A 21,186-nucleotide genomic window follows, 5' to 3' on the forward strand; every position below is an offset into this window, starting at 1 on the left:
TAAAATTGCTCGTCGCTTCTTGTACGCCAAGGAAATAATGAAAGCTCATCAATTTTGTCACTGCTAATAACTTTAAAAGTAAACAAACGTTAGCTCTTATAAAAGACAAGAGCGTTTTATTGCGGTTTTGAAACGACGCTGTGGGTTACCGCCCCGTGCTCGCATCGGTGGTTCCGTAAATTTTACGCCTGGACATCAGAATTGTTTTATGTTATAGAGCCCAAGATTCCGGATACTTTTCATTATTTACAATGGATAGAAATAATTTCATGAAACTGATTTTGGACGCCAATATTCCCGCAGGTAGCATTCTGTTGACAGCTTAATTCACGTCCCTGTACGCAAGTATGCCGCACAGCGAAGCCCTTACGCTGTCATGAAGGCATATGCGGAATAAGATTTCGATCAACCCATTGACGTTGATATTGTTACTATTCTCATGAAGCTCATCCTCTAATTAAAAAAAATTGAATTCAGTAATTCAACATACGTTTTAGTCAAGAGAAAATCTGTTGGCCCTAGGGTAAACTTCAACTGCTGAGACAAGCTTACGAAGTTGGAATGTCAACTACAACGAAGCCCATCCGTGCGTTACCTTTTTTCGTCATCACTCATTACCAACTGTAAATGTTTTTGGCGTTACTCTGATAGCCTTCAAAAGATGGCTATCCACAAAGCTTTCCCGTAAACCGACCTACAGGTACCCGCTCTTAAGCTTTCAGAGCAGTCATATCCGGCATTGTCAGATGCGAATACACTATAGCAAGACGCATTGAATTAACAGATTATGCTCCAATCGTGATGACTTCCTGTCAAACGGCCAATAACCAAAATACGTCTTCGTTTTGAAATATTGACCGCAAATAGTTGATACGGCCATAAAGCGTGGTGACTGGCTAAATCAGGTCGATGCCAACGCCATTCGCGCAACTTCGAACACATCTGAGGTGAAACTCATCTTGGCTTACTCTAGATCCGCGAAAAAATTGACTGCCACATTGAGACGACATCACAATCATAAATCTCACGCCATAAGAGTTCCCAAACTACTGCCATCAAAGCATGTCAAGGTGTCAGGTGACTCCATAGATCACATCAGAGCAACTATGCTTAAATCCAGTTTTTACTGGCATCATGAAATGAAGGGAGAGTCACGAATCTTAATTCACCTAAAAATTTAACACTCGAGTTCCGGGCACAAAAGAGGCAAACTCGCAAGCCTGCCGACCCATACCTAACCTCAGTTGACTGCGTCTCTCGATATTTCGCAGGCATGATAGGGCAGCTAACTACAATAACGTCATGCTAATGTCAAGTTTATAATGACATGTTCGCGTTTCCATGGAACTTCGAACAACTTGTTTGTGTTATCTTATGCATTCAGTACCCTTTACTTATTTTTCATGCACTGCATTGCTACAACTTTTGTATTTGCTTCCAATCCCATGGATTTGTTCACCTGTGCTTCCCTTGGCATATGAGTTTCTGTCAATTTTTTTAATGCAACACAAATGTACGTGCGCACTTCCTGTATAAATTATGTTTGATGTACGTACAGGCTCATATGGCGATTAGCGTTTCACGTTGTGCTTGTGATTATTTCGCACGTGGTTGAATCTTGTATTTTGAGTATCCTCGGCATCCATAACCATAACACTGCAAAATTCTAGGGCATTTCAGCAATATTTTAGAAATAGTTTAAAAAGCCTGCGCACTACCTTTTACTTGTCATTCTGATGAAGGCAGGTCCACTAGCCGAAACCTTTGGAAAGTAAAAAAGGCGTATACCCATCCAACGTTATTATTTTTGACGGTACACCAACGCAGCAAGCCTGCTTTTACACATTCACATGCACACAGGCACACACACACGCGCATATATGAGCTGCATCCGTGAGAGAGGTGGACATCACTTGGACGAGAAATCGGAACACATGTTAAACTAATAAAAAATTCCGTAACATTTTTTTAATTATTAGCTTTCCGTCACGTATTTGAGTTTACGAATCGTAGTCGGTAATATTTCCAAGCACGTGCACTTGGAATTACGTTCCAGAAAGATACTAGTTTGGCGATATGCGCCATCATTCGTTCCGTAAAAATGAACTGTTGTTCTGCAATTTTTTGTTTACCAATGCGCTTTTTTATGCATTGAAGTGCAAAATTAACTCAAATGCCCATGTATATTCCATACTTTGGGATATAATATAATCCTAAGGAATGGTTCGCTCGTTCGTATAGACAAGCTATGATGTTATCTGCGAAGAGTATTGACCTGATCACCACTCCATTGTCTTTTTGAAGACGAGCTACGTTACCTGGCCGAAGACAGCGACAGTACACAGATTCTCACCGATCAAAAGCACATGCAAAAAGTCGTCAAAGTAGCGAAGGCACTGAATATGAAGGTAAGCAGCAACATGAAAACCGGGATTGAATAAAATTTCAGCAATTCACGCAGTTATTATCTGAAGTTTCTGTTCAAACGAAGCTGCAGGTTTGGGCTATTAGTAACAAACAAGCACGTACATGTTGTTCCTGCTCTGTTGCATTACGTCCTTAATTCTTTCTTCCTTTCTGTTTTTTTTTTGTTTCTTTCTATTTTCTTCTTTGTTTTCGAAGAAAAATGTACTACTTCATACGTGCATCAGGCTGGCCGTATTATAGTATAATGTGCGCTTCTGCGCCAATAATATGCTGATGTTTATTTTCATTTTAAGAATATCCGTGTTCAGCTAATCTTGTATGCGTATCGCGGTTCATTGCTGACTGGTTTATTTTAACAGCGCCTGAAAGGTGCGTCATATAAACGACACCTTTAATTGCTTGAGTGCAAATACCTGACAGTGCCGAAACTATTTTTCATGTAATAAATATTTTTTTTCGGTAATTGCCTAATTCAATACCCAGCAGCACAAATGCCAATAACGAGATTTGCCAGGTTTGATGCATTATGTTTGAAGGTGGATGTAATTGTAGATTTTGGTTAAACGTTCATACTCCAATAATTAATATAATAACTATGCACGAGACGACGATGTTGAAGTTTACAAAAGCAACGCCAGCAGGCAAATAAGAAGCCATCCCAGTTGAATTAAGTTCCAGAACGCAGCAAGCTCAGTTAACTCTGCAGAGTAATTGTGTGTACGTATCTGCGCGGCATATGACGTAGACGGGTAGAGAGCGGAATCGGACTATTTCGTGTACATTCATGTTGTAATGCACTGCGTTGCACTGATCGCATTACAAGATGAATGAACACAGAAACACCACTACACACAGGTCAAACACAGAGAGCATGCTAACACAGAGAACAAATGCAAAGAACACAGGGGCACTACTAATGCAGATATTAAATAGGCTAATCAAATCAGACACACGGATGGTGAGCCCTTTATATTAGACGCCGTGCTCAGTTCATTTCAGCACATTACAAGACGAATGGCATAGAGGGACCTGTCAAGACTAAGTATCCCAAGCATGGTCCTCGACCATCACAGGAGTTTTGAATTGAATTTGTAACCGTTCACAGTGTATTGACACAGGTATCTTGCTGAAATATTTCCAGTAAAGAATATTTTGAATATATGAGCTTCGAGGATTGCTTATTTGCGTAAATATTTGTATCATAGAAAAAAAGTTACTTGAAAGGTATTGACAGTTCATAGTGGAACTGCTAAAGTTTACCTGAATCATCCTGACAAAAATTCTCTAGAAATCAGCTATCCGAGGAAAAGTAAATAAGAAATAAACTCAAAAGCATCAATAGCACCAGTGAATAGTTTACAGCTGGCGCTTACAACATCACCTTGGGTAGGCTGTATGGTGGCCGTTCAAATGCAGGATGAGCGTTGCCATAGATGGAAGTATGCCATGCATTTGCTCTTAAGAGTGTTATGGTTCAACCAATTTTGAAATCTCAGTCATTCGTGCAGTAAATAATTCAAGCTTATTTCGTAAACGTGAATCATTAGTATGTGGACTATGTCGCGCGTGGAGCAAATACTATGCCACAGAAAAAGAATTCGAAAGGCTCGCAAACAGAGAAAAACTTTCCTTTTATTCATAGACGCTGCCCGCTATGTTACAAACTAACCCCCAAAAATTCTCAAATACCCTATAACCCTAATAACGCCCAACCATTAGCATCGTGCGAAGAACAAAACCATCTAATTCCCGATCATGAGGCCGCCGAACAGCTTAACCACTTTTTTTCTGCCATGTTTACCGCCGAACCTGCCCACAACTTACCTCCCTTTCCTTATCTTGACTATAACTTGATGCCCGACATAACATTTTGTCCGAACGGCATTGCAAAACTAATAGACTTGTTAAAACTCAATCTCCATATGGCATGAGCGGTGTCAACGCGAAAATGCTCAAAAACACAAAAACGAATACTTCTGTGATACTAGCCCATATTTTCCAGCAGTCACTATCAACAGGGGTGGAACTGGTAGGCTGTAAAGTGGGAAAGAGTGTTCCATTAACCAAAAAAGGTCCTCCACCTTTGTGCAGCAGCTATCGTCCTATTTCACCTAGTTCGTCCCTAGTTTTGAATCATCTCTTGGGAAGCACTCACATAACCCACTTACGCTCATTGCAATATTTGCAGAACCAGGATTCTAGGTTAATTACATTCACGTAGTTCCTGTAACCACAGTTATATATATATATATATAATAAGCTGACCGGTGCTATCAGTCGAGCAGGTCGTTAAATACATTGTTGCCAGCCATTGGCATATCCAATGGTTATAAACCAATGGCAACAATCCTTGGTATACTTTTTTCACAGATATCAATAACACACGATGCGAGAACTTGATATGAGAATGTTCATAAGTGAACACAAACTTTACGAGCTGCTCATTAAGCAAGAACTTCATTTAACCCAAAATATATATCTATGGCGTCAAGCAGATGGCCCATTTTTCAATCGTGGCTTTCTGAAGCACCCCAAAACTGGATGTAAAAAATTGGAGTTGCACGAGTACAAGAGAAGGATTAAAGAATATATTTTATCTTCTGCCGATGCCTAGTGATATTGTAACTCATAAATGTTATTTCGATCAATATCATATGACTTCATTTAGTTTTCCTTATGCTAGAATGTACATGCAGCTGGCGTGCCTACTGTGCAAATACTACCTCCCGCAATTATTAGATGAGTGCCCCATGGTAATCATTACCTTTATATTTCATAGGCATCTAACAAGGTAATCTAAAATCAGTCGCTAAACGCTCATTCTTATTTTTTTAGCTAACTACTTATATGATAACCCGTGTACGTGTTGATCCTTTTCCGGTGACCGCTTTGCCACTGCAAACAAATGGAAAACGCTATCCCTCAGCGCAGGACGTACCTACATGTATTGCAACTTTCTAGAATGTCATCGGTGGTTCTGTTCGTTGTCTGTTATAACCGGACTTTGTGTAATCGGACTGTATGCCCGACGCGTTGTGTAGTACTTTCTTTATGCGGGCACCAGTGATTACGCTGGAACCTTCACCCAGTCATGTACAAAACCCGTCTCGTTTGACCTGTTGATCAGATTTTCGATAATCGCTAACTGTGCTCGCCGCTGTCATTGCGCTTGACTGTTGCTTGCTTTTCTGGCCACACGTTCGCTCAATAAAGGGTTACTTTCGTGATTCAGTTTTTGCTACAGTATTAGCAGAGTCCTTCCATTCTTTTTTTCTTCTGGTCACGAAACTGCCGCCTCAGTTTCATATAGAGCCAGCGCCCGTCGCTAGAGGCGCAACCGTGCATAAGAGGGCATGCGATCGCCGCTACCACTGTGGTTGTATGTGGGGCAGCCCCGGTATTCTAGCTTTCTCAACTTCCTCAACCGTAGCTTTAGTTTCACGTAACTATTTCTAACATTGAATATGCTTAAATTAGTGCCTGAGTGCGGCTTCTGCCATGATATGAGCGCCCGGGACGAAAAAAAAAGCCGCTCATAACATGGAGCTTGCGGCGGTCTCAGAAAAAAAAAAAAAATTTAAATCTGGGATTTTAAGAGCCAGAACCGCGATGCGATTATGAGGCACGCCGTAGTGGGGGACTCAGGATTAATTTTGACCATCTGGGATCCTTTAAAATGCACCTAACTGTAGTTAAACGTAAGGACATTGCTGAATGAGGTTTAGGTAGGATTCATGCAAGACAAACTTCGCTACTAAATGTCTTTAAAATGCACCTCAATTTAAATAAACGGGTGTTTTGCATTTCGCCCCCGTAGAAATGCGTACGCTGTACACGGCCGGGCGGTCTCGGCCCAAATTTCATCGTCGCTGCTCGCCTCAACACTTCCGTGGGCTCCACTTTTTCATATTTGCCTGAATTTAAACGCCGCGCATTCGCAACAGAGCGCCAGTGGTTCCACTTATCACTACATGGAAACATATGGGCTGTTGCACCCCCGCTTACCCTTAAGTAAGCTCCAACTCTCCGTTGAACATAGCGCCAGATTGTTCGCCGAGCACAGCTGTTCACTAAATTTCTCTTAAACAGTGGCAGAGAAGGACTCTGACTGTGGGCAGTACCTTATGAGGAGATCAAAAGAATGAAATTGTTATTGCAAAGGGCTGCTACCGTACCGTAGAATAATTAATGACAAAGAAAGGGAAATTGAGCTGCTCCGTGCGCTCAAGATTTCTCTGCAAAGCGATACCATTTCTGAATGAGATTTAGGTAGGATTAATGCAAGACAAACTTCGCTACTAAATGTCTTCGGTGTGGCTTTTAGCAACGGATTAAGACGAACGTGAAGTGTTAGGACCTGCACAGTTGAAACTAGCTGTATTTTAATTAGGCAATTGCCTTAGCAAGCAGTCGTTTAGAACCGTCAGTACGTAAGCCCAGCACTTATTCACGCTGCTCGTGGTTTCGACGCAAAAAGGACGAGACTAGGTATTTTGGTTCTTAATGCGCCACTATTTGCAATATGTTAAAAACTTTATAATTTGATTAAGAAAAGAAATAGAACGTGGTGGTGCAAAAGCAACAAACAAGCACGATCATTTATTTATCATGTAAAATAAGCGGAGCGAAATACACACAGCACAGAGGCGTCAGGTCACGAATGGTCCACCATTCACAATACAAGAAGTTTGTTAAAAGCATGACACTGATATAATAAGCATAAAGAAATAACATCAAACGTGAGAGATATGCATTGGGGAGCAGAAAACAAACACCAGCAAACGAATGGCAATAAATACAGAATACATAATCGATTGTTTCTATAAAAAAGAAAGTGTAAAGCATAAGCATTTCATAACACATGGCAAAGCAGCTCTCAGACGAACACAAGTAGCCATATCACAAACACAGAATTCAGCTGTTACACAGAAGAGCTCAAACACAGAACACAGAGCTGTTATTTGCAACACGTGTTCGGCATCGTTGTCCCACCCCGCCGCTTCAACTAAACAGCCCAGCACTCGAAAAATAACGCAGCACATGTACAGAACCCACCCGATCCCTCAGCTCGCCTCACACTGCGCACGCGTTTCGGTACGCAAACGATGCCCTGTGTGGCACAGTGGCGCCGCGTCGCGGCACCTTTGGGCAGCAAATGAACCTCTCCCATAGCGTGACGGTGGAGTTTCGTGACGAGAAAAACATGGAAGGACTCTGGTATTAGTCTCCGTCACTACGACGTGCCAATATGTCACAAACATTTCATTGTTGCTTGTTCAGGAGTAGTTTCAACTGCTGACATGTACTATTTTCTTATGTTTATTTTTGAAAAGTGCTCCCCAGCTTTTTGCTTCGGTATCTCGTGTACGTAATTATTCCGTAAAGCTACGGTTTTGTCAAAATAACGCATATTGTGACTCTGGTGACTTAGGTCACCAAGCAACCATGTCATATCGTAATAAATTCCAAGAAGTTGTGGCGCAAACTTAAGCAATACTCCCTTCTCAACAGGGTCTTTTCTGCATGGGACCTGCATCCGGCTTTGTCTCAGTCACCGAGTTCTTAGACCTGGACGAGCGAGATTTCGTTGAGTTCCCTGTCAGCAACCCTCGCGACACAGTCCTCGCTGTATGCTACACTTCTGGAAGCACCGGCTTACCGAAGGGAGCCGAGATCACGCATCACAACTACGTGGCCGCCTTCTACACAACAACGTAAGTAAGCGCCGAGGTCTTGCACGCACCTCATCAAGATTATTATCATCGTTGTAAACATAATAATCTTCTTATTGTATGGGCAAGGCCTAACAACGTGTAATATACAACCTTCCTTGGCAGGTTTGTTGCGAGCAAGAGTGAAATGTGGCAGTGTCTCGGCTCTATTGTACTCAAAACAACTTATGGAAAAAAGATCGGTTATTCTTTGTCTCACGAATAACACAACTGGCGCAAAATGTTTAATCGAATAACCGTGTGTCCTTAAATATTAATTGGCGTCTGAAACAACAAAAGGCCGCCTTCGCCAGGTAACGGCTGCTGAAGTTTCGTTAACAACTTTACCAGTCCAATTTATAAGCTATTCCCCGCCGGGGCGTCTGCGTAATCAGGCGTTTGGTGTGTTGCGAAACCAGGTATGCGAGCACACGGGGGCAGGACCCCCCTGCGTCTAACCGCGCCCGACTCAGCCGTGCCTGGGGAAAGGGGGATACTGAGGGTTGAGCTGATGCTGAGAGTCTGGACCTTTAAGGCCCCTGGGTAGAGGCAACAAACCAATTTGGCCTCGGCTTCACGTAGACGGCACATCCGGAGTTACGCATCTGGGGCAAAATCGGTAGCTACCTTTTCTTATCCTCCTCTACACTCTTCGCCTTTCTCTCTCACTTTTAATCTTCTCTGTCTTCGCATCTCTTCTGCATTACTTCCGATTTTCTAGGCAGCAAGGGTTGACGCTGTTTGAGTAGCCATACTACGTTATGTCATATACAGTTATAGTGGTTGCGTACATCTGCCATTTGCAGGACCTGTTTTATAGATCATGTAGCGTCCCTTTGTAGGGCTTCACGGATGGTGGCTGGAGTTACTCGAAAAAATACCCTCTCTTATGCCTTCTTCTTTCCCCTCATGTCATATTCGGTTATAGTTGTGACGTACAGCTGTCATATGCACTGCCTGTTTCATAGGTCCTGCAGCATTCCTTTGTTGGGCTTCACGGAGGGTGGCTCGCGTTACTGCCGAAAAATACTCTCTGTTATGGCTTGTTCTTTATCCCCACTACCTGATCGCTCCCTGGAGAGGGGGCGCACCGATGAAGGCTTCGATTATTTTGGTCGTCAAAAAGAATCGTTTCCTCGTTTCCATGCCATTCGATCTTGAAAAACAAACGAACCAGGCCGAAAAATCACACCATTCCTCCTTTCTAAGTCGCTCACCGAAGTTTATAGTACACCATATAAAGCAGCCAAGATAGCAAGCGGTGATCTCCTCTTGGAGCTCCGCAACTAGAAGCAGTATGAAAAACTGCCGAATGTACTGTCATTTGGTGATGCCCAGGTACCAGAAATTCCACACGGCACTATGAATACCACCCGTCGCATAGTCTCACATAGTGATCTGCTGGAGTTGAGTGAAGTTGAAGTTCTGGAGGGCTTCAGTGAGCAGAACGTCACCCAAGTAAACCCAATTAAGATGAGGCATGACATCAAGGAAACCCAGACAAAGCCCCTGATACTAACTTTCGACTCATGTGTTCTGCCTGAGACCATCGACGACGGGTACATCAAACTTTGTGTTAGGCCATACGTGCCGAATCCCCTCGGGTGCTTCAGATGCCAGCGTTTTGGCCACAGCTTTTAGGTTTTTAGCGCACCAAAAGGGATGAGAGACAGAGGTACGACGCTGGCACAGCGCTAACTTCCAACAATTATTTTATTCTACGAAGCGGCATGCATATATATACGTAACGGTCAACAGCGTACGCATGCGCATCTGTACTGGTTCCTAATTAAATGAGACAGCAACGAGACATGTGTAATGGAAAGTTAACATGATATCGAAGGTGAAAAAGCGACCATGCATAGGCGAAAGATTTTTTTGTACTTGCAAGATTAAAATGCCATCTCCATCAAGCCACCCTGTGTGACACGTTTAAAAAATCGATTTTTTTTAAAGATCGATTGAAAGCGCGCTAACACAAGCGTTCCCCAAACTAGCGACCTTCGCCGCTTCAATAATCTCACGTGTTGGTTGCGTTGCGCTTCTTCCTATCAAAGTGCACTGATTATAAATAGGACTGCACCCATGGTTTCTGCAGTGAAAAGCCAGATGTCCCACTCCTCCAGTTCCCACATAATTTGCGTGTTCACGCAACCTATCATTTACGCACCTTCCCGTTTGGCCGATGTATTTTTTGACGCCTGACAGGGGCAGTTCATGCACGATATTGTTCTCACAAAGAACATAGCCTTCCTTGTGATTTGTCCGGCAACTGGGCTTCTCAGAACCACAGTAGCTGGCCTTGCACAAATTGAACAGCTTGATTGGCGCTGAAAATATGACGCTTACATTTGCGTTATTGCCAATCTTCTTCAGTCTGAGATATCGTGGATGTACGGTATTCTTGCGCGTTTCTGCTTTACTCGCGCAATTTCCGGTGAAGTGAACCGCTCATCCTGTGTTTTGCGCTCTCCTTAAGACCCATGACCCATCATGAACATCCATGATCTAATACCGTTAACGATATGACGTGTGCTACACTTTTTCATAATCGTCCCTCTGTAAGACAGCCTTTCTCGCTGCGTGTGAGGAAGCTTAGCAATTAAATGCATGTCCCCCTCCTTGAACATTCCTTAATGCATCCAACCAACTTGTTACCTCCTTTGGAGTGGCACCTTGTAGAATGTTTTGTATGCATTCGAGAAGTTAGAAATCATGCTCCATAGCTTGAAATTCCAACGCATTTCCAAGAACTCCAGTGCAAACACTCCTGCAAAGAGTTCTACGTAAACGCTTCGAAGTCACACATCGGCATATCTTATGCATCCTTCGGTTCATCCTTCTCGGAAGCCGCTGTACACCACCCGGAAACAACTATCTTTACGGCTGAGGCCAGCGTTCTATTGTCGGATGTGAAGCATATAGGGAAATTACAACTTCACAATACAATTCTATGTAGGGACTCCGTAAGCCACGTAAAAGCCTTGAAATCATCTTGTAAACAAAATTATCCGTTACTCATTGAGCTCTATTCAGGTCTCTGCAGAGAGTATTCCATAGACTAATTCGATACAAAGTATTCATCAAACTCGACATGAACTCGATCGTCTATGCACTATTGGTGAAGAGTATTTCTCGCAATAAAACAAATTCACTGATTTTGCAGCCGTTTAGGAAAATCGAAGCTATGGGTATCACTGATCAAAGCGACTACAAATCTCTGGAGCTATTCCACAAGATAATCAGCAAATCTAATGGTAGGTATAGCGTTGCGCTAACGTAGGAAGAACAGCGCAAGCATCTACACGGAGATAACTGTGATACGGCTCTCACTCGCCTACGCAAGTGGGCTAAAAGCCTATCGCCACATCACGGCCAGCTACAGCGATGCGGCACGGAAATAGCGCCCGAAAACTTTCCTAATGGAAGAGCTATCTACTATGTCCCTTATAGAAAAGTGATAAGATAGGAATCGATGCCACAAAGCTTACAGTAGTGCTTAACGAGTTGTCGAATGCGCACAGTTTCCCCTCCCTTATTGACTTTTGGACAAAGGGGAAAACCAGAGTCCCATGTCTTGATAGCATTTCTCTAGTACCCCATAACCATTAACACAGACATAGGAAATCGAGTTACATGAGCCTCATTGAAATGTATTCCACTTTGGTTTGATACAGTTCCCATTAGCCAGGACATAGTAGAATGGCGTATATCTCCGGTGCGCTTTGGGTCAACATCTACTCCGTTTCAGCCAATGGCGACTATTCACTCACTTCGACACCGCACGTAAAGGCAGGGCATTAGCCTACACGATGAATATTTTTGACGTCGATGATGGCTTATTGATGCAAAAATTTTCGAAGAACGTTTAGACATCTACGAGAGGTGGCAGACAATCATGAGGGACGCAGGCGTGAACCTCGGTAAGTGGAAAACGAATGACGACAGCAAGCGGTGTTTGATCGCAACGATGAAAAAGTAAGAGGTGCACAAAGAGCGTCCGTTTAGGTGTGTACTGGGACACGGCGAATGACCTCTTCGAATCCTCTGCGAATTCCCTATTCGATAGATGAATCAAGCCCATCGCCACACGTAACGCTAAAGTCTAAACCAGCTTCACTGGGACAGTAAGTCACGAGAGGAGCAAGGCTGTGGCGAGCCAGCCTCAGACATTTGGTGAAGGGTGGCAATAGACCGTGCTGTAGAACAGTCAATAATGAGATGTCTTGTACTTGACACAGCGCAACAGTTTCAATAGTGAGATCACATGAATCTGCCGGCGCAAGGCTGTAACTACTCTCTCAAATGTATATAATCTGTCGCGAGGACAAGGGGATTCTAATAATAGTGCCAAGTTCACTGGTAAAACTGGGTGCTATTATGTTGCTATGCTAATAAGCACAGCAAAAGCTCGTGTACATATTCAAAAAGTTCATTTAACAACTCCAAGTGAATAGGCAAATCGGAGCAAGACCCCTGTATTGAGAGCCACCTGAGCAGTAATATGAGAGGATTCATTTTGCAGAATTCACTTATGGCTGTTAACACGGGCAATTAAATATTTCTAATGTATTGTCACTGGGGACTGGCGGAGAATATATCTTTCTGATCAAAGTAACACTCCGCTGTCTGTGTATTATTGCTGGTGAAGTGTGAACCAGCTTGCGGTGATAATGAAGGCGACTTCAAAAGATGTGGCAGCCATCTCTGCCATCAAACGCGGAACACACCATGATAACTCCTGTTTTGGATAGGATTAAAAAAGGCTTCTTATACATTTTAAAATCACTGATGCACTTGACGGGGCGTTAATTTTGAATTTAAATGACACGAGTAGTTCATTCCCTATCTTTCTTTCATTCAAGAGAAAATACCAAAGCCTCGCATTAGCGACATCTGAGCATTGCACATTATAAAGGGGAATAAAACAAATTGTGAGGTTTTACGTGGTGGAGCCACAATATGATTTTCAGCCATGTCGTAGTGGGGGACTGCAAAATAATTTCGATCACTTGAGTTTCCTTAGATTGCGCGAAATCCACAGTACATGTGCATTATTGCATTTCGCTCGCTTACACACTTTGGAACATTGCGGAGAAAAAATGTACGCGTTTTGAATTCATTGGCTCCGCGGAGAAGGAAGAATACAAATTTGGCGCTGAAACATGTTTTACTGCTAAAGAGGGGCACGTTCGCTAGAACTTGAAACACAGCTGCTCGTGCTGTGCTGTAGTCGAGTGGGACAGCAACACTAAAACATTTCGTGTGCTAGAAAACAGTTCTCTTGGCTAGAAGTCGGCGGTCTCAGAATAGTATAAATGGCGGGCACAGATTACAGACTCCATGCAGTACAACCGAGTGGTATATTATCGCGATGTCACGCAAATATCACAATAATGACCTGTGCCGACACACACTGCGCATATTTCCGCGCAGCCTCCGCCTTATTATCATCCGGCCCAGCGTAACACGGCTACACGCTGGACTGTGTTATCAATAGAACACAGCGCCACCACTGCATCATCCGAGGTATGCATCAGCGACGGTGGCTACAAAAGCAGGCTGCCCGGCTGGGAAGACTTGCTTTTTCCTTCCGCTACCAAGACGAGCGTCGCGTTGGTATGCTCGTCCGCTGCCATCGCTAATCGAATAAACAGTTGTTACGTTTTTATGTTACGATTCATCCTTCAGCAGACACGACATTACCACAGGTCGAATAATTTGAAGTAACAATAGCAAAAGCTTCCCGTGGTAAAACAATCAGTATAACACGGGGAAGTCAGGAGATGAAAATTCAAGAGGATGACCAAAACGAGAACAAGGGGAAAGCAGCCGCCGAAATTTCGACAAGTGGACTTGTCTTCCTTAAGGCGACATATGGTTTCCTCGTCACAGTATATATAGTGATGCATTTGGTTGTCGTTTTGATCAACAATCATTATAGCAATATATATTTATATTTACTGCTTGAAAAGGCTAAACGAAATTTGCCTAAATAATAAATAATAAATAAATAGATTTTTATGCGCACCTTTTAGCATAACACTTATTTCTCGTATCCATCTTGCACAAATCGCTGTTTGCTGTCCCTTGACACATCCGGTTGTTTCTTTCAGATAGCTTAGACAGCACCAAGTATTTCGTAAATAACTCTTACATAGATTTATTCTCACATTAAGCTGTTTTCTGTGGAGGTGTTTATTAATTATTAATTACTTAATTTCCGTCCCTCTTGGGAGGTTGCAGGGCTCGTTCACCAGAGAAAAAAATTTATTTAATACAACGTGTGCAAGCGTACCCACGTGCACTTGAACAGTAGTCCCTTTTGTAATACCACCACTATCGTGTTTGAACAGAGCAGATTGCGCTCCATACGACTGGAGCGCAGCTCCAGTGGTATGAGTCGCACAGCTGGGGCATCACAAGATGACTAGTAAAATATACGACGATATGTCGGTCGACGGCCTGCGACCGCTGCGGTGATATAATACATTGAGTTACCCTGTACTTGGTTGCCACTTTTCTTGACCTCTTCTTTCATTCTCTCTCCACACTTTTCAGGCGTAGATACCTGTGCACTTTGGCCGCCCATTTATTTTAATCAATGCTACTGAGTGTTTCTTCAAAACTTACCCGGCGCTTCTCGGACTTCACAAGAGGCCTAACCCATGTCACCCTTCACTGCCTCTGTTGTAGTTTTACCGTGGGCTCCCAAAGCCAACCGGGCTATCTGTCTTTGGCTAACTTCCAACACCGACAAGATATCCAATTTTATGCACTGAATTACATTTGGTAATGTTAGCGCTGGCACCATTACTCATTTCGACATTCCATGCACCACCTCATCTTTATTCTGGCCACAAATACTCTGTTTCATTATTGCTGCATTCCGCTTCCCCTTTCTTTCCAGATTATCTTTGGCGGGTGCTTGAATAATCGTTCCATCCTTTATGTATACTTTGAGGTATTTACATTTCTGGATTGTGGGTATGATTCGGCCTTCGTTTGACACCACGTAATTGCTCGTCTCTTCGTTAAAGAACATGATTCCCAAGTTCTCTCGGCTAAACTTAAGGCATTGGTTTGTCGCTTCGTTGCCATTGATATTGACGAGTGTCCGTAAACCTCTTGCATTATCCGCTAGTAGCACTTTGTCATATGCATACTTCATTCCGTCGACCTTCTCTTCTGCCATTTGTTGATTACGCATGTGGTATAAGTAAAACACTAATTCCTTTTTTCTAGTCGTCTTTCTATACGTTTAACATAAAACGCGAATATTGGAGACAGAGGATATCCTTGCTTCAGTCCTTGAACTTCCACCACTTCATTGTATTTTCGACCTCCCCGTACAGATCGTACTCGGTTGTCTCTACATATCTCCTTCAGCAGCTCCACGAAATTGTCCCCATATGCCTTAATGTTAAGAACATTCTATAGCAATTCCCAGTCAGCGTTATTGTTGAGTCCTTTTATATATTGAAATGCTGTCCATAAAAGTCTCTTCTGCGCTACTGAAATCTATGTGCACTGAGTTAGTAGAAGCATAATATGCAATGCGCGTCCGGCTGGTCCCAACCCATTGTGTAGTTCCCCAAGTATTTCATTTTTCTCCAGCCACTTCGACGGTTCTAAATTTTTGGCTTGCATTGCCATTCTGTATATGACCGACGTGGTTCTAACTGGCATGTGCGAGCTCGTCTTATTCATATCGCCTTCGTCTTTGGATATTGGGTTGATCTGGCTTTCAGGTCATTCAACCAGAATTTCGTTCATTTAGAGAGATTGCTCTAAGGCATACCTAATCAGCAGTGTCTTGCTCTATGGACCGAGTTTTTTATTTATATATATATTTATTTACCTATTTACTTATTTACTTATTTAGTATTACTCTCACGGCCAAAGGCCACAACAAGGGGAGTGGGTTACACCAAATAAGCAAAAAAACAAATACAAGCAGTTAGAACGTTTAAGCCGAAAGGCTTCCGATCATACAGGTTTAGCTAGTGTTAATAACGTCATCATAAATTGGTAGCAAACTGAGACAACGTGGTAAATACAAGAGTACTGAAGTTACAATCATACAGTAAACAACAAGAACAAGAAAATGCTTCAATTACACAATGTTAGCTAGAACTGCTCTATCGAAATCGTTGGTTATCGTTAATGGATACGACTTCACTAGGAAGGTGGTTCCATTCCGTGGATGACCGCAAAAGCACGACTGAAGAAAAGTTTTAGTGTGACATGATTCAACACCAACTTTATAACAGTGATCGATTTGAGGTGATACGTATTGTGGCTGAAAAGTGAATTCGCTGTGGTGTGTTGAATGATGGTACAATTTATGAAAAAGGACTAAACGTGCGATTTACGACGAGGAGAAAGTGGGGTAAGTGCAAGATTGGTTTTCATGGCAGACAACTTGCAGTTCTGTTGTAATTACGTAAGATGAAACGAACTGAATTATTTTGCATGAGTTCTAATGACCTAATTAGTTTGTAAATGGCAGGATCCCAAACAGCGCGTGCATATTCAAGTTTCTGACGTATGAGGGTAGTTTAAAAAAGCATTTTTAGGGATGAAGGGTCAGTTGAAAAGTTACGGCGTAACTAGGCAAGCATGTGGTTAGCATTGCGAATTACGTAGTTGACATGAACATTCCAAGATAAGTAAGCAGAAATGTGCACACCTAGGTATTTATAAGAGTCAACTATTTCCAGGGGAACATTATTTAGGTAATATGTATGCACGCTGCTAGTTAGTCGAGATAACCGCACCACTTTACATTTGGCAACGTTTAGTTCCATTAGCCAATGTTTGTACCAGTTTGCTACACTAATTAGATCAGGCTGAAGCTGGTTATCATCCTCTGCATCAGCTATTTTACGAAAGATAACACAATCATAAGTAAATAAGTGAATGTTAGTTGATAGTGAAGAAGGGAGGTCGTTAATATGAATGAGAAACAAAAGAGCCGCGAGTACTGAACCATGAGGTGCACCAGAAGTTAAGCTTCGAGGTTCGAAGTTATGGCCGTTCGCAGTTACAAGTCGAGAGCGATTAGATAGGAAGCATTGAATCCATTTTAGGATGTTAGACTCAAAGTTCAGCTGACCTAATTTATAAAGTAGAAGTTTATGACATACCTTATCAAATCGTTTAGCGAAGTCTAAAAATTTACTTCGTTCTAATAAAAATTGCTTCTATTCAGATTACAGCGGGCTCTTCAGCCGTCTTATTAGGGAGATTTTTCTGTGCTTTCTTTTTTAGTAACAGATTCGTATACTAAATTTTGATCTCTCAGTCATCTCTTTTGTTCCTGTATCATTTTGTGTATGAAGTATGCTTTCTTCCATGTAGAAGCGTTCTCTATTAACGTCGGTTATGTACCGCCTCGCATCGTCTTCTTCGAAGATGTTAGTGTCTTTAACCCTTATAGCCGTTTGGGAATATTTTGTTGGAACTTCGAGTGACCTTACCAATGGTTTGTGTTTTGAATTCGTATCTCTCCCAAATTTTAAGGTTAAACGTTTGTGATCGCTACATAGGCTAGTTTTCTGTGTTCGTATGTTATCATTTTGTTTAGCTGTTCGTAGACAATTTCTGAGGCTGAGGCGTTGCCGATATATGACGGCCAGTTTCCACATTGCCACGTTACCTGTGTATGACACCTATTCCTCTCTTGACTGCTGTAAATTTCTTTTCATCACCCGCATACAGTATTAGAGAACCGTTGAATCTATATACCTGTCTGAATTCTCCAGGTGCGAATTCATATGTGATGCTAATACCACCTGGCCTGCTTTCTTGAACTCATTATTATCGCTTCTAAGTGATTTATTTTATTCTTTATTTTTATGTATGATGTCACTACATTTGTTTAACCACTAAGTTCTTGTTTAGGCGCGAGCTTGTGTCATCTAGTGGCATTAATACCCCGAAAAAAAAGGGAAATCATCCTCGCAATAAACAATAAACTGAAAAAAATTGGGCAAGTCATCTACGGTGAATCGCAATCTAAGGCGAATAGCATTCTCTCGAGATGTAAACGAATTTCTTGTACACTTATTGTGTGTTTCTTATTTTTTATGTACTTCACACAGTATAACGACGACATTAGGAGAGTCAGATAACGAAGCTGGAATGACAAAGACGGCATCAAGTCACAAGCACATACCTTGTGGTCCGAGCGGTATACAACTTGAGTCACTGAGTCAGCGTAAGATAGATAGATAGATAGATAGATAGATAGATAGATAGATAGTAGATAGATAGATAGATAGATAGATAGATAGATAGATAGATAGATAGATAGATAGATAGATAGATAGATAGATAGATAGATAGATAGACAGATAGATAGATAGTAGATAGATAGATAGATAGATAGATAGATAGATAGATAGATAGATAGATAGATAGATAGATAGATAGATAGATAGATAGATAGATAGATAGATAGATAGATAGATAGATAGATGTAGAAATATGTTGTAATCACATTAAACGTTCTTTCTTTTGCGTCAAATATGAACAAACTGTACTGCGGAATACGCTTCGCTATTTCACTTCCGATATTGTTACTACAAAGAAAAGATTCTGCAGGACTCCGGATTAATTTGGAACACTTGCGGATCTGTAACGTGTACGCACTGCACGGTACACGGGCGTTTCTGCATTTCGTCCTCGTCAAGATAGGGCCGAGGAGGCCGGGATTTGATCCCGCGACCTCGCACTTAGCAAGCGCAAAGCCGTAGCCACTATGTATCTGCGGCGGGTTTGCCACAAAGTGCATGCCACCATGAAATTTAATTTATTGATTTATGTGTTTTTCACAACATACAAAAGCGAGCGGTGTGTTTGATGTATTCACGTAGAAAAGGAATGTATATAATCAACATGTATGCGCGGTATTCTCTGCATAATAAACTAATTTAGAGAACGTTCTTAAATTTTGCGAAAGCTCGATACGTGTCTAAGCGTAAAAAAAGAGACATATGGACTTCATTGTTAACCGCACCTCCGATCAAAATCTGTCCCAGGAAATTCTGATGACAAATAACTGTTAAAGCGATTCAAACTTTTGTGTTGTCGCCACCCTAAAAAAAACGTCTTGTATTTAAGCTCCCCAACGCCGGACTACATTAGGCATTCTGTTGAATAGAAGGGAAGAAGTCCCGCGAAGCTTAAGATGGAGCTGTGGTATAGCTCTAATGTGATCCCAGTCGAACGACATGCGTTAACTCCAAGTGGTGTTGCCGGCATCGAGACGACGTGGCGTTTTCCAGAATGGCCTTCTAATTCACTAACGCAGGGTGGCACTTATTTTAATGCGTGAAATTGTACGGCTAGGTTCCCCGTTCTGCTCCGTTCTGTTCACCCTTTGGTTCGTGTCCCAAAACACGCGTGTCACCATCTAAGCTCTATTAGGTGACTTTCTTTATGCTTACCGCCATGCACATGTGGGCCCTCGAAACTCCGATGCGATAGCATGTCAGTCACCTTGGGAGTCATTGTTAGTTTATATATTTGCCTAAACTTCGTCCTTCTGGCCTCAAAGCACTTTGTGAATTTGTGACTGAGTTTTCTCTACCCTCGCGATGATTTTCATTCAAACGCATCTAAATTGTTCCAATTTATGTTTCTTTTTTTGGAGTTTTGGCATTTATGGGATTTTAGAAGGTGATAAATACGCGGTGTAGTTGCATACTTATTTCTTTAGATTGCGAAAATCATTTTCAGTAATTGTCAGAAATAAGTTTTAGCTTCATCGCATTAGCTGAAATGGCCAAAAGAACCCTGGTTTCGGGGTCACTCAGAAGCAGTTGCTGGAAAATCGAACATTGGCAATTTGTGGAAAACGTACTTTTGGTGACCTTAAATAAACTTCCAATGGGCCGATAGTATTTTTGGTGTAGATTTACCGAGAGTTCCTTGTAGGGGTTCAACGCGGTAATATTCGAGTGAAAGGCCTTCAAACCTATAAAACCTGCAGGTCGTTAAAATACGCTTTGCCTTTTATTGAAACAATATTTTTTTTTCCAGAAATCCGTGCTAAGTTTCGCAAAACAAACATTGATTCCTTTCTACACCGACCCATTGCGACCTGATATAAAATTTCGTTGAAAACTAAAAATAGCCGGGAGTCCCCTTAGTCTTACCTTATCAGAGCACACCATAACTGTTCTGTGAATCAGATGATCTGCAAATTAGGCAGTTGCCTGGCCATGCTGCGTGGAGCTCAATTTCAAAACGTCATTCATCAGCTGGAATACCAATGTTCTTTCTTTGTTGGCGTTAATATATGACGGATCAACGTGTTGAAAATGGTGTGGTTTGGAAAAAAATCCCAGACCATTACGATACTCTCTAATGCGAAATTAAAGCGCAGCTGTATACGCGTCTTCATTTCGCGATATATAGTCTGGCGATGACAATCTGCCTCAAGCACCACGTTGAAAATGGAGCTAAGTGTGGAGGGACCTTGGGAGTCATGGTTAGTTTATATATTTGCCTAAACTTCGTCCTTCTGGCCTCAAACCACTTTGTGACTTTGTGACTGAGTTTTCGCTACCCTGGTGATGATTTTTTTTTTCAAACGTGCTGTGTTTTCAAGGCTTATCGATGATGCCAGAGGCAGCATCGCTGCTGCAGCAGCGCTTCCACATTGCATCGTTTTGACAGCGAGTTTTCAGAGTCAGAGCGAGAGAGATGGGTCCATGATTGCTTGCGTGTGCGTCAGACCATGCTTGGTAATTTAGTTAATATTCCAATGTTTGAAAATTCATACGGCTAAACTGGAGACAGCTAGAGGCAACGCGTGGGGGACGCGGGGACACAATTCAGACCAGCAGAGAACCCCCGCTTATGCCAGCGCTTTGCTTCCATACCCTTGACGCGCGCTACTCTGGCGCCGTCTCGTAGCCATCGTCTCCGCAATGCCCCTCGTGCGCGGCACTACGCTTTTCTTCTCACGCTTTCACCATACCCTCGTCTCACGTTTTCTTCATCGTGCTGTCTTCGCTCTACCTGCTTTTATAGTGAT

The 21,186-nt window shown here is 42.3% G+C and overlaps 1 protein-coding gene across 3 annotated transcripts in view; it reads left to right on the forward strand.

Moving 5' to 3' along the window:
* LOC126530659 (luciferin 4-monooxygenase-like) overlaps positions 1-21,186 on the forward strand; it is a 110,309-nt gene that overhangs the window by 22,333 nt on the left and 66,790 nt on the right. For all 3 annotated transcript variants that reach the window (XM_055070689.2, XM_055070690.2, XM_055070691.2), the window contains exons 4-5: positions 2,305-2,408; positions 7,939-8,141. In XM_055070689.2, coding sequence (XP_054926664.2) covers positions 2,305-2,408; positions 7,939-8,141 — 307 coding nt within the window. The remainder of the gene's footprint in view (positions 1-2,304; positions 2,409-7,938; positions 8,142-21,186) is intronic.

The sequence above is a fragment of the Dermacentor andersoni genome, chromosome 4, assembly GCF_023375885.2.
Source record: "Dermacentor andersoni chromosome 4, qqDerAnde1_hic_scaffold, whole genome shotgun sequence".
NCBI lineage: Eukaryota > Metazoa > Arthropoda > Arachnida > Ixodida > Ixodidae > Dermacentor > Dermacentor andersoni.